Raw genomic sequence first — 12,884 nt, 5'->3', positions numbered from 1 at the left:
TCAACACTTCTATTATTCTTCTATAAAGACAAAAAGACATACATTATTATTATTACACAGACATTTCGGATATCGGCTGGATTTGGTAAAAGCTCGTGTGTTTTTTTAAGTTGTTTATTTATTGATATTTTAAATATAATTTGTTAAAATTATAACCGTTATATTCAGTAAAATAAAATAAATTAATTTTCAATAAATATAAGTTCTAATAATAGTATTCAGTGCAATTACTTTTAAAATTTAAAATATCTTTAATAAACCTAAATATAATAAAGTATAAAAATAAATTTAAATAGTTATTAAAATATAAGTTATATTAAATTTTTAAATTTTGAAAGAAAACAATTAACTTTAAAAATATCTTCATAAATCTTTTTAAAAACACTTATAATTTTTAAATGCTAAAAACACAAACACCTCTTTAATTTTTTTCAAACTAACAACTTTTTCATTTCTTACAAATAACGTTGTAAAATAAATAAATAAATAAATAAATAATAAGCTATACAGAATTTTGTATTAAATAGTATAGAAACTAATTTGTAATTAAGTCAATATTAGTTTATTTTTTATTATAAAATTATTTTTTAACTATTTTTTAGAAAATTTAATATTTAAAGTAAGGATTTAAGATTTAAAATTAAAAATTAAAAAAAATTAATTTAAAAAGGTTAAGTGATATTGACATGAAAAATTTCTCCCTATAACTCTCTACAAATAACAAAGCTAGTAGTTATATATCTCCATAGTGTTTTCCTAATTTGGTTCTCTTCTTTCAGCTGCATAAGTTGTGATAATAGGCTCTTTACTTTGTCCATGGAGAATCACACTGAGTCCACTACCGTCTCTCACAGCTCCTCAGGTGAATTTCAAATTCTTTCACTTTACTATCTTATCAATCATATTCAGATATATTTTAAGACTTGGTTGCATGAACATGTTAACTGTTAAAATTTTAATTTGCATATTTCTTTTTTGTTTCTTTGGGGTACACCAGAGCTTGGAAATCACAGTGATCTTACAGTTCATGTGTTCAATTCATCATCTGAGGTGAGAATTTTGAACCTCAACTCATCCTTATCATCTTGGTTTATCTAACCAACTTCAGTCTACAAAATCATTGCATTGTTCACACCATGTGTATGTGTATATGTCTGAATGAAATGTTAACTTATTATGTTGCTGAGAATTGAGACCAGGGACTGAATTTGCACTACTGGAATGCAATTCATCATATTGATTGAATTAAGTTTTGCTATGTACACTAAACTCTTGCAATTTTCATCTTATGTTGCAATATCAGTTGCTTGAAAAGCTTCATCAAAGATGGAGCACAGTGGAGAAAAAACCATACCCGGCTATGTATTCTAGCATATATGGAGGGATCATACTTGATCCAGCTATGATGGTAATCCCGATCGATGATCACATGGTACATAGAGGCCATGGCGTGTTTGATACAGCCATTATTTTAGATGGGTAATGCTAATTTCTTGTTTTTACTGCAAATTCAACTCAGTATCAAGATATGTAACATATTTGATACCAAACACTTGTTTTTTTCTTTGATCTTGGTGTTCACATTGCTTGTCCTTCCCAGATACCTCTATGAGTTGGATGTACACCTCGATCGCATCCTCAGATCGGCCGCCAAAGCAAAGATATCCTTGCCTTTTCCTCAGTCAACGCTTCGCAGCATTCTTATACAACTAACTGCAGTCTCAAAATGCAAGAAGGGGACTCTAAGATACTGGCTAAGTGCAGGCCCTGGTAATTTCTTGCTTTCATCATCAGGGTGTCCAACACCTGCATTCTATGCAGTTGTCATTGACGACGATTTTTCCCAGTGCAAAGAAGGAGTTAAAGTGATCACTTCCACAGTGGCAATGAAGCCACCTCTGTTTGCCACAATGAAGAATGTGAACTATCTCCCCAATGTCCTTTCAGTAATGGAAGCTGAAGAGAAAGGAGCATTTGCTTCCATTTGGGTTGATGAGGCAGGTTATATAGCCGAAGGTCCAAATGTGAATGTTGCTTTTATAACTAAAGAAAAGGAACTACTCATGCCATTGTTTGATAGTATTTTACATGGTTGCACCGCTAAGAGGCTTCTAGAACTCGCTCCGCGGTTGGTGGAGCAAGGGATTCTGAAAGGGGTAACAATCAAGAATGTGACTGTGGAGGAAGCTAAAGGTGCTGCTGAAATGATGTATGTGGGAAGCACACTTCCTCTGTTGCCCATCATCATGTGGGATGATCAACCCATTGGCAAAGGTAAGTTAGTAATAGTAAGGGTGAAGTACTATTTTGATTTTTATGATTTTGGCTGAAATGTCCCAAACATTTTTTAAAGACAAAATTACCCCTTCGTTTCTTTTTCTTTTTCTCGTTCCCGCAAAATCCTTTATCCATCCATCCTTCATCACTCACAATGTAACAAAAGAAAACACCCAACAATATGGTTACTTGAAGCCCTAACACAGATTCTCTGCTATTGAACTTGCACTGATGTTAGGCCTTCAAGCAACCATACTGTTGAGTGTTTCCTTTTGTTACGTTATCAGTGATAAAGGATGAATGGAGGGCTTTGCAGGAATGAGAAAAAGGAAACGAAAATAGTACTTAACTTTAGTCTATTTATGTTGCATCAATATGTTCTTGTATCAATATGATATGAAGCCTTTAAATTTGGATACTATCTTTGTCATAACATCAATAAATTCAGGAATTAAATTGTATGTGTTTTCTAATTCAGGGATGAATTGCAACACCCCAAATGTTTTAGGCAATGAAGTTGTAGGTTTTCTTCTCATTATGTGTGACAAGTAGCAACCAATGGAGTGTTCAGTGTTAGAACAATCCACTTTTTCCTTTTTCACTTATTCAAGTTTTTATCTTTATCAGGACAAGTTGGAGAATTAACAATGGCACTCTCTGATTTGCTATGGAATGATATGGTAGCAGGCCCAGACACAAAGAGAATACCGGTTCCATACATTGAGTGAAGCTTCAAACTTGTGTGAAATTAAAGGCTTGGTGAAACTGCTTTCTCCTTATTTATCTGTCATGTTCCTCAGAAGTGCTTCTTGTTGCATAGAATTTGCCAAGAGGTGGTTTGTTGTATTTGTATTTGGTGTTGGTGTTCTAAGTATCTGTGAACAAGTTTGGAAGTGAAGCTGCACAAGTTTCCTCTCTGAACAAAATTTATATGCTGCAAATAAATGCATTCAACTGTTTCATGTTTCATCTTGTTGAAGAAAAGATTCTGAGTGCAGTGTTACCACAAACACTTGACTTCGAGTTTTAAGCATGCTTCTATGGCAATCGGTTATGTGCATAACATTTTCCTAAAAAGCTCCAACAAACAGAGTTGTCTAAAATATTTATGAATTTGTCTCATCTCACTTTTCTATATTCACAAATTGGGAACAAAACTCTTACAAATATATTAACCACCTTTGCACTAAAGAACAACCTTCTCTTGTAGCAATCTTTGTGGATTTTCTTTTTTAGTTACACTGACCAGAATCATCCTTAGTTGCTGCAAAAATATGATTCATTCAATAATCTTAACAGCCTAATCACGCAAACCTCTTATGGAAACTACAGAAAAATAATGAAAAAGAATAAAAGGTATTGGATTATTATCCCAAAATGCAATAGACATATTAGTCAGTTACAATTTGGATGTACCTAAGAAAACCCTCCAATTATACAGCTTTGAAGTAATTTTGACTAGAAGACAAAACTTTTTCTATAACAATAATAATAATAAATAGAAAAGGGGGAAAAAGCAATTTGTTACAATGATATATGTACATTTTAATTAGAATAAATGCATAAACAGCGAGTTGAAACGCAATATAATTTGTAATAACTCTCCTCAAGATTGGTTTAGATCACGTGAGCTTTGACCCTGCCATCTGAGACACAAAAATACCAAATATTTCATGTCATATAGAGTGAATATAGTTGTGCTCTTTGTTTCATTAGCAAGTCACCAGTTCCAACCAACAAATTCAGTTCTATCTTTTCAAGAATGAAGTTTATTCACCTTGAGAGAAGAAATCTGGCTAGTGGGCTCAAATTGCTATTTTGATGGATGTCCTTGTTCTGTTGTTTCCTCCGGCTATCGGCTTCGGTGTTTCGCGTGTCTCCGGTTCCCTTGGTCTTGCTGAATAGTTGGCCTGCTAGTTCCTGCAGGTCCTTCAATGAATCTTCCTTTGAACTGCATGTATATGATAAGACAATGAGATTCCTTTACTTCGCTTTATCGGTTTGCATGATGAATGTTGATAAAGGACAAAAGAAGGCGAACCTTGCCAACCGCTGAAGCAACTTTCTGACAAGAACATCGCAGGATCGTGGCCTTGTGCCCTCCATGTTTATGAGAGAACTGATAACCGCTCGCACGATTGCCCCTTCTGGATCATTAGCAATGGTCTGCATAAAACAAACATTAGTGGCCTCCACAGTGAACATAAACGTGCTATAATAAAAAGTTACCACAAATTTGAAAAATCTATCCTAGCTTTGAGTTTGTCAAAGTATACCAAAATGAAGCAAAAGAAAAAGCCAACACTGAAGAAGTTTCTTTAAAATCAATCATATTTTATTTATTCTTGCTTTTTTTTTTTTCAATTTTTCTTTTTAAAAAACAAAAAACAACAATAAAGCCTTATCCCACTGGAGTTAGCTACACGGATCAGGCGACGTCATTTATTATATATCATGTCTACAGTGAGATTGTTTACACGTAGATCTCTTTTAACTACCTCTTATATGGTCTACCTTCTGAAAATCAATACTACTATAATTGAAAGAAAAAAAATAAATCTAATTGACCAAGCAGTGTAAGATGTTCTATTTGACATCGCAAATTTAGCTATCAACAATATCGTAACAATAGTAACAATAAGATCTATGCATCGATTCACCTCTTTTAGTGAAGGAGCGAGCAAAACTGATAATGGCACAGAGGACGACATAACTTTAGCACTCTCTTCATCATCACTGGCATATTGTGATCTTGACATGCCCTTTTGAGGATCATGGTATTCATGATGTGATCTGAACAAAGAAAGAAGTTCCTTGAGAATTTACAACCACACCCTTATTCAGCAACAGAAAATTACCTGCATTATTGCTATGCATGTACCTTGAAGAATCAGAACTGCCTGCCATTTGGTCTCTCTTGCTTTCTTGTATATTGTTGAATTTTCTCTCTTTAGCATTTGCTTTCCTTAGGATAGCAGCCTTTGCCTATAACAAAAACGGTCAAGAAAATGCTGTTTATACATCAACACTAGAATAAAAATGTATTATTAACAAAAAATGTTCATCTTTCCCTGAATTAATTAATTAGCACAGGAGATTCCTTTATTTCTCCCCAGAAGAAGTTTCTGATTAAATAGAAATGCAAAGGCAAATTATGATTGAAATTCACAACCGGCATCACAAACAAATTCACACCTCAGCAAGATTTGCAGCACTATCTTCCAGTGAAGTAATAGAATTTCTGTCGTTAAGTCCCTTGCGGGACCTAGGTGTTTGTGAAGAATCAGAATCATCATTCTGGTTACGCAAGACAACAGTTCCACTGGTAGAAGCATCTTCAAGAGAAGCATAGCTGCTGCTAGACTATATAACAATAAAATTAAGCGACTGAACGGAACAGCAATAGGAACTAATATTTCTCATCAAAATAACTGAGCTTGAACCATACCTGGGAGCTTTGGCCACGAACTACTGATGGCCTTGATGCTTTTGGAGATCGAATAACGACAGTTCCTGATCCATTCCCTTCATCCTGCACATTAAAGACTGCAAAAGATCAAAACATGTTCAAGTTTGAAATGAAGTTCCACTAAGTTCTCCAGAAATATCATCTTCACAAGTTGAATTACCAACACAGACAGGTTAGTTGTTTTTGCCAGCAACATGTGTAATGTGACATAGCATTGATAGAGACGATTAACATTAATATATATCCAACAAACAACCAAAATCACCTAAAGATTCCCCTTAAGAACATATAACTACTCTCTGTTATTTGATTTATTAACTTCTTTGTTAGAAACAGAGTCACATAGTACGAATCATTTACATCTTCATCATGATCATCCGGATCCTCATCATGATATGTAATTCTAAGATCCTTTCCGAGTGAACTTTCAACCGACTCGTTTAGTGCACTTCTACTGACAGTTCCCCCTTGATAGCCACTCTCCGGAGCTTTTCTTTGGGTAACCTGATTTTGTGAAACAGGTGGTCGTGCTACACTACGAACAGTACCGCTACGAACAGTGCCTTGTGATCCACCAATGTTGAAGTCCCATCCAGCACTTTTTACAGTTTGACCCTGACCACTGCAACATTGGAACCATCAATTAAAAGTTCAGAATGTAAGAGAAGAGACAATACAATCGATCATAACCTACCTGGTTCTACTAGTTTCTTCAGCTCTAACATCTCTAGACACCTTCATAGTATCAGAAGCCTCACCCATCCCTCTTGGGACTTTTTTAACAGTCCCTGGATCATCCGCCCCCGGATCATCCTTTATGTGGTACTTTGGACGCTCCCTATCATAATAACACAAGGCATGGTAGTGTCAACCACAAGCTGGGAACGATATCTGTAATTTTCGATTTTCTGGAAACAGAAAACATGCTATCTTGCACAAATGCACAGCAAAAGGACCTCTAAATTTCAGCCATTCTTTTACTTATGATATATTAACTTAAGAAGGAATAATTCAAAGGACAATCAGGTAAACAATATTAATAGCCATAAACAAGAAAAACAAATAAAAATATATAAATTCAATATAGCAAGATTTTCCATCATGAACATCCAAAAGTAGGATGATTTTTTGCACCTTATTCTTTCTGCAAGCTTTGGACTCTTCCTAGCATTCCGAATAAGACGGTGTTTGAGAAGTTCCTTAGCACTTGGCCTCTGGAATTGGAGCCATTAATAGGGGTAAATAATGAAAGAGACTGACAGAAAACAAATTTTGTGAAAACAAAGCAAGGCACCGAGTTGAAGAAAAAATAGAAGTATTTCTGGGTGTTTCATGTAAGATGCATAATGAGCATTCCACTTTAATCAAAGCATAGAATAGGATCAGAACAAAGATCATAAAAGAAATTGAAACTGAAAAAATGGTAAGTGCATGGAAGATTCTACTTACCTCAGCAGGAACCTTCTTCAAACACAATGAAACGAACTCTTTCAGGGGACGAGAAAAATGCTCATCTAACTGCACAAAAGGACCATTACATTTCAACTATTTTTGTACCGGGAAAAATATTCAAAATTTATTGATTCAACGTATTAAAAAAATTGAAAATATTGATATTAACTAAAGACAACCTGCGGAGGATTCTCTCGAGGTATGATAAAAAGCACTCTCATGGGATGAAGATCGGCAAGTGGAGGCTCCCCTTTTGCCATCTCAATTGCAGTGATCCCCATAGACCAGATATCTGCCTGCATAAACAGAATACCACACTGATGATTCTAAATGTCCACAAAAGAAAAAAAAGGGAATACACATTGAAAATAAAGCCAGAAGGACGGAACCAAAGAAAACTTAACAAAAGACATTCAGAATAACTATTAAATGACCTTCTCATTATATCCTTCGGAATTCTGAATAACCTCTGGTGCCATCCAGAAAGGTGTTCCTACAAATGTCTGTTGTTATAAAGCAAATTAGCACATCGATTCCAACAAAAAAAGTACTAATTTAGAACTCAAAAGTGATATTTTAAAAAAAAAAAATCAAAATTCAGTGCAACATTATACACGAGTGTACTACTTTCAGTTTGCCAAATTAATATTACATCAAGAAAAAATATGTTGCACTATTTTTAATAAAAAGAAGAAATATTGTTAACAAGAGGATATTACGAAGAGCACGGAGGACCGGAGATCCTCAATAGAAAAAGCAGATAGCAAAAATATGTTGCGAGTCTAGTTCTTCCACTTTGGGAATCTACAAATGGATTTGCACGATTAAAAGAACCGAATGATTCAAGGAACAAAATGAAACAATATACATCAGTTTCATTAAAGTGTAATGAGAAAACAGATTATGTCAATAACCCATACAAAAGAAAATGATAAAGGATTACACCCTAATGAAATATGTTTACCTTTCTCCTTGATATGGTCCTCGTGAGCTGTGCAGAAACACCAAAATCTGCAACCTAGAGACATAAAAAAGAAAATTCAAATGCAAGTAAGTCCACATCTCAAATTATTATTTATAACATTTTCAAGTGATTAATACTCTATTTCAATAAATTATAACTGCTTTCAGAGTAACACATACCTTTACATCACCATTCTCGGTCAATAAAATGTTTGCAGCTGCAAAATTAATATGGAAATGCTATCAAATATGAAGTTAATGCAAATTGTAAAACTAACCGAAAAAAAAGAGTAAAGTATATTTTTTGTCCTTGAAGTTTGTCAAAAATTTCAAAAATACCTCTAAGTTTTATTTTGTTTCAATTTTATCCCTGAAGTTTTTTATTTGCATCAAATATACCATTGACAACTAAATTTTCAAAAAGTTTAGGACCAATCTAGCAATAATGTATGAAAATTATGTCTGATTTGCTTGTGTTAAAGGTTTATTCTTGTAAAATTGTTGTTGAATTGGTCCTAAATTTAAAAAAAAGGAGTATATTTGATGTAAATTGAAAACTTTTGAGACAAAATTGAAACAATAAAAATTAGAGGTATTTTTGAAATTTTTAACAAACTTTAAGGACAAAAAATATACTTTACCCAAAAAACAAAAAACATGACAACAAGATTTTGTATGGAAGTGTGAAATCAAAGTAAAAAAGAATTAAAATGCAGAAGTTGCAAATACCTTTAATGTCTCTATGAATTTTTCCTTCAGTGTGTAGGTAATCAATTGCATGTAGCAAGTCACGTAGAATGCAAGCAATGGATGTTTCATCCAGTGGAGGACCGGATTGAAGCTACATAAGCAAAACCAGCATAACTCATGTTGCTTGACAAAAAACAGGCATCATATATTGGGAAGTATTGTTACAGATAAGAAGTGATAAATTGTGGCACACAAAAATTGACCATTCAAATTAAAAAATATCGAAGTCCTAGTAACCATGTTATTAATGAGATATGGTTGTATAAAAAATATAGTAACCTTAACAGAAATTTGCAACAAACCCAGTTATATGTTATATTATTTCATTGGTGTTTGATGATCGGGAAGTTCTGAATGTTTGTATGTAAATTTATAACCATTTCTTTTTTGTCTCAAGAGATTATTATTCAAGATATCTAGTGACCATTTCATTATCCTGTTCCCCTTGGTGTGAAGGTGTTTCGTTTTCTTTTCTTCTCTGTAATTTTCTTCTCATTTCTATAAAATGGATCAGAGATGTGATAATGTTATCCTTGTCTTGCAAAATTTCTTAAGAATACATGGCACAGCTAAACTATTAAAGTATGAACACACGATGCAGTTGAAGCATAAACAGTGAAAATTTCTCTAATAGAGGCCAATTCCTGAGGAACACAAACTTCTTACTGAAAATATAGAAACATGTGAAGAGGAGTAACCTACTAGATCAGCAACAGAGCCGCCAGCCATGTATTCCATTATTATCCAGAGTTTAGTTTGATTGAGATAGGAACCATAGTACTCAGTGATGTATGGAGATCGGCATTGTGACAGAACAGAAATTTCCTGCAGAATTAAATTGATGGAGAAAGAAATTAATCATTGGGTACAACAAATGTGGAGGAAAGTTTAGTAATATATAAAATTATACCTTCTGAATATCATCAATTTCATCCTCCCTGCAAAAAAAGTAGAAAGAAACAAAAGACGAGTCAGGAAGTACTAAATCTAAATGAGAACAGCTCAATAGCATAAGAATTGAGAGTAACACAGCACAGAAAAAATGATGTCAACATTAAATATTAAATACCAATGAGACCCACTCGATTTGCTATGTAACTTCACAAGAATGTAACAGAAGAGTGAAATGCATATCATACAGAGTCAAAAGGCTTCCAAGCTCCATTCAATTCATAATGATCACCTTCAAAGTAAGCAAGAATAATTTAAAAGAATAGAAGGGGGACACCACTTACGATTCTTCCAAATCAATTACTTTGATAGCAACTTCTTTGTTAAGCTCTCTGTCAAACCTGGGAACAAGTAGTAAAAACCAAGTGAAAACAACTCATTGTCCATGACATTGGTCTTGTTAACGAAACATGCAAGGATAACAAAAGACTAGTTCTTTAGACCAAGTCTTACATAATTTTTTATTGTATGTTAATTATCCCATTGGCAAAAGACAACAAACACAAGTAATCTTTTGAAAGTTCAACTGGAGTATTAAACTTTTTCCCCCTCTTGTAAGAATTCTATAAACAATATCCACAAACTAGTTATCTGAGATATTGTGATCCATCTTTGCCGGTAAATTATCACCTCAAAAATGATAATTGAACAGCAGTTCAACCATGCAGAACACACTCATTTAATTTGCAGTGAATAAAGGGTTGCAATGAACATGACTCAGGAATATTGGTCCCACTGGTCTCACTAGTTATGTGCAGATTAAATTAGTTAAGTAAACAGAACTATAAACTACTCTCAATAAACAAGAGCAGCAGCACCAAGCACAAGCATGCCTGGCAACCAATATCTGCCGGCTAAGGTAGCTCTCTAAGAACTAATGACATGATTTGTTAGAAAACTAGAAATAAATTTACTAATAGTATAATTTTATGCACAGGCTGCCATACCAGTATGATATAAGCATAAAAAAATGACACCTAACTTCTGATGAAACAAAAGAAAACAGAAATAAATTTACCAATTAATAATGCACAGATTGACATATCAATATGATCTATGCATCAATCAATGGCACCTAGCTTTTGACAATACACAATGTAAACAAGTTCAATCGTTATGCTTTACTTTGTCTTTGGGGCTTCACTTTCCAAAATCCGGAGAAAGATTACAAACTAACACTTGGTAGGAATAAGAAATCATCATTTACATTTGCTCTCTTTTCTGTTACATTTTATGTTTATAAAAAAGAAACAGTCACCAAGTCCTTTTTATCTTGATGGCATGTATCTTAAGCTCGCATCCAATTCTTTAGTCAACAGTCACACTAGATCAAATTGCAGATTCATTTCATTGGCGAACCATTTACTATCAAATGAGTATTCAGATTAAAAAATCTTATTTAACAAAATAATTCTCAACATTAAACATGCAGAAGTAAGGAGGATTTGAACACAATGAGCACATACCCTTTATAGACATCACCAAATGATCCCTGCCCAATAAGCTCCAATGCACTGAACCTTGATCCTGCTGCCTCAAGTAAACCTGCTATATCAGCCATGCTTCTCAGCAGCAAATCTCCTCAAGCTTTATACACTATCTACAACCGCACATCTGAAACACCAAACATGACACCTGAGAGGCACGTGCTGATGAAATCCAAACGCAAAGGAATGCACACAGCCAGAAAAGGAAAAAAAAAAGCCTTCAAAAATGCCAAATTTGAAGTTTACACAGAGAGTATGTAACTATGTAAGCAACAAGTTAATCAAAATGAACTCACTTTTCATATATTTGCACAACACCAATAACGAAAGAATCAAAATAAATGATATAAGAAAACAAAATCACAATGCAGGGAAACTTTGGACTAAAAGCAAAGCATTTGAGCTATGTTTAGGTTGCAAAATAATTGTTTGGTGGCAAAATTGACTACCCAACAAAGCCCAATGCGCTATGAGAGTGAAATTTCGCAGTGGCGAAAACGAAAGAGGAAAGCGAAAGCGCAACGCCCCTCAAAAAATTATCGACAATGGGGTGTTGGAGATTCGAAGGACCCATGAATCTATGTGGCATTCGAATGCCTTGGGAATTAGATAGGGTTGAAAAAATTGGAGATTGAAACTGACCCATGAAGTGAATGAAGGAGATTCTACAATGGAAGAGGGAAAAGAAGAAACTTTGTGGTGTTAGGAGTAGATCTATTGGTGAATTTTGCGAAGGGGTTTTGTGCTGTGTTGCGTAGTCCCAAGAACGTTGATGGAGTTTGCTCTTCTTCTTCTTCTTCGTCTTCTTCTTTGGAAGAAGAACGTTGATGGAGTTCTGATTAAAGGCTCTTTGGAAGTTCCAATGGATCGAAAGGGAGACAACTGTGTCTGTGTGTGTTTGTTACTTGTTTAATGTTGTCTCTATTCTTTCCTTCTTTTCTTTTGTTTTTTTCCGTTTTTATTTTTTTGTGTAATTTTTTTATGTTAAGATGTTAATTATTGCATCCGATCAATTATGGAGTCTTTTCTTTCTGGGTCTACTAATTTTGTGGTTCATAATTATAAAAATTTTGTTTCAAAAAATTAAGTTTAATATTACTACGTTAATTTTATTTAGAAAGTAACTATAAAAACCAATTATTTGCATGCCGTGATATACACGACTTTCAAATTAATAAAAAAGAAAAGACTTAAAATTATAGATGATTAAGTCAAACCATTTTTTTAAGAGTAATTGAGTATTTTTTTTTAATTTAGAAAAATTACCTTAAAGAACCATTAGAAACATTTAATTATTAAAAAGAATTTTAATAATAAAATTATTAAAATATTAATATTTATAATATTTAAGAAAAATGACAAAAAAATTTTTATAAAAAAATAAATATATTTTTTATAAACTTCTATTTTTTTTCTAAAATCTTGATCATTTTTATAATTATTTATTTTTTTCATTTATGCGGTACAACAACCCAATATAGCCTTAAAGTTCACTGTTGAAATAACTATAGGACTTGTGTTTTCATGTCTATTTT

At 33.5% G+C, this 12,884-nt stretch overlaps 2 protein-coding genes across 3 annotated transcripts; one reads left to right on the top strand and one right to left on the bottom strand.

The window, feature by feature from the left end:
• The first annotated feature begins 694 nt into the window (after positions 1–694).
• Positions 695–3,246, top strand: LOC112773046 (D-amino-acid transaminase, chloroplastic). Its single transcript, XM_025818085.3, has 5 exons — positions 695–862; positions 998–1,050; positions 1,304–1,479; positions 1,601–2,274; positions 2,905–3,246. Exons 1-5 carry the CDS (start codon positions 817–819, stop codon positions 3,003–3,005), a joined length of 1,050 nt encoding a protein of 349 aa, XP_025673870.1. The 5' UTR covers positions 695–816; the 3' UTR covers positions 3,006–3,246.
• Positions 3,247–3,617: 371 nt separating this feature from the next.
• LOC112773045 (uncharacterized) lies at positions 3,618–12,335 on the bottom strand. Of its 2 annotated transcripts, none has more exons than XM_025818084.3 (21): positions 11,646–12,335; positions 11,329–11,476; positions 10,147–10,203; positions 9,822–9,849; positions 9,614–9,736; positions 8,891–9,002; positions 8,342–8,379; positions 8,163–8,216; positions 7,633–7,701; positions 7,378–7,494; positions 7,196–7,264; positions 6,881–6,960; positions 6,441–6,584; positions 6,107–6,368; positions 5,726–5,809; positions 5,473–5,640; positions 5,159–5,262; positions 4,938–5,070; positions 4,319–4,443; positions 4,055–4,228; positions 3,618–3,923 (listed from the first exon to the last, which is right to left on the bottom strand). In XM_025818084.3, the coding sequence occupies exons 2-21, from the start codon at positions 11,421–11,423 to the stop codon at positions 3,884–3,886; spliced, it is 2,076 nt and encodes a 691-aa protein (XP_025673869.1). In that variant the 5' UTR covers positions 11,424–11,476; positions 11,646–12,335; the 3' UTR covers positions 3,618–3,883. The 2 variants fall into 2 exon arrangements, with proteins under 2 accessions (XP_025673869.1, XP_025673868.1); XM_025818083.3 differs by having other exon boundaries at positions 11,992–12,335.
• Between the last annotated feature and the right edge of the window lie 549 nt (positions 12,336–12,884).

Source organism: Arachis hypogaea, chromosome 18 (assembly GCF_003086295.3).
Source record: "Arachis hypogaea cultivar Tifrunner chromosome 18, arahy.Tifrunner.gnm2.J5K5, whole genome shotgun sequence".
In the NCBI taxonomy this organism is placed as follows: Eukaryota; Viridiplantae; Streptophyta; class Magnoliopsida; order Fabales; family Fabaceae; genus Arachis; species Arachis hypogaea.
Note: the sequence above shows the minus strand (reverse complement) of the source record. Positions and strands in the feature narration are given on the sequence as shown.

Excerpts from the sequence above, each read along its gene's own strand:
- LOC112773045 (XM_025818084.3), bottom strand. The coding sequence starts at position 11,423 with ATGGCTGATATAGCAGGTTTACTTGAGGCAGCAGGATCAAGGTTCAGT. Across the intron at positions 7,495-7,632 it reads CCGAAGGATATAATGAGAAG|GCAGATATCTGGTCTATGGG; the intron begins GTCATTTAATAG and ends CTGTTTATGCAG. Across the intron at positions 5,641-5,725 it reads TTCGTGGCCAAAGCTCCCAG|TCTAGCAGCAGCTATGCTTC; the intron begins GTATGGTTCAAG and ends ATTGTTATATAG.
- LOC112773046 (XM_025818085.3), top strand. The coding sequence starts at position 817 with ATGGAGAATCACACTGAGTCCACTACCGTCTCTCACAGCTCCTCAG. Across the intron at positions 863-997 it reads CGTCTCTCACAGCTCCTCAG|AGCTTGGAAATCACAGTGAT; the intron begins GTGAATTTCAAA and ends GGGGTACACCAG. Across the intron at positions 2,275-2,904 it reads TGATCAACCCATTGGCAAAG|GACAAGTTGGAGAATTAACA; the intron begins GTAAGTTAGTAA and ends TATCTTTATCAG.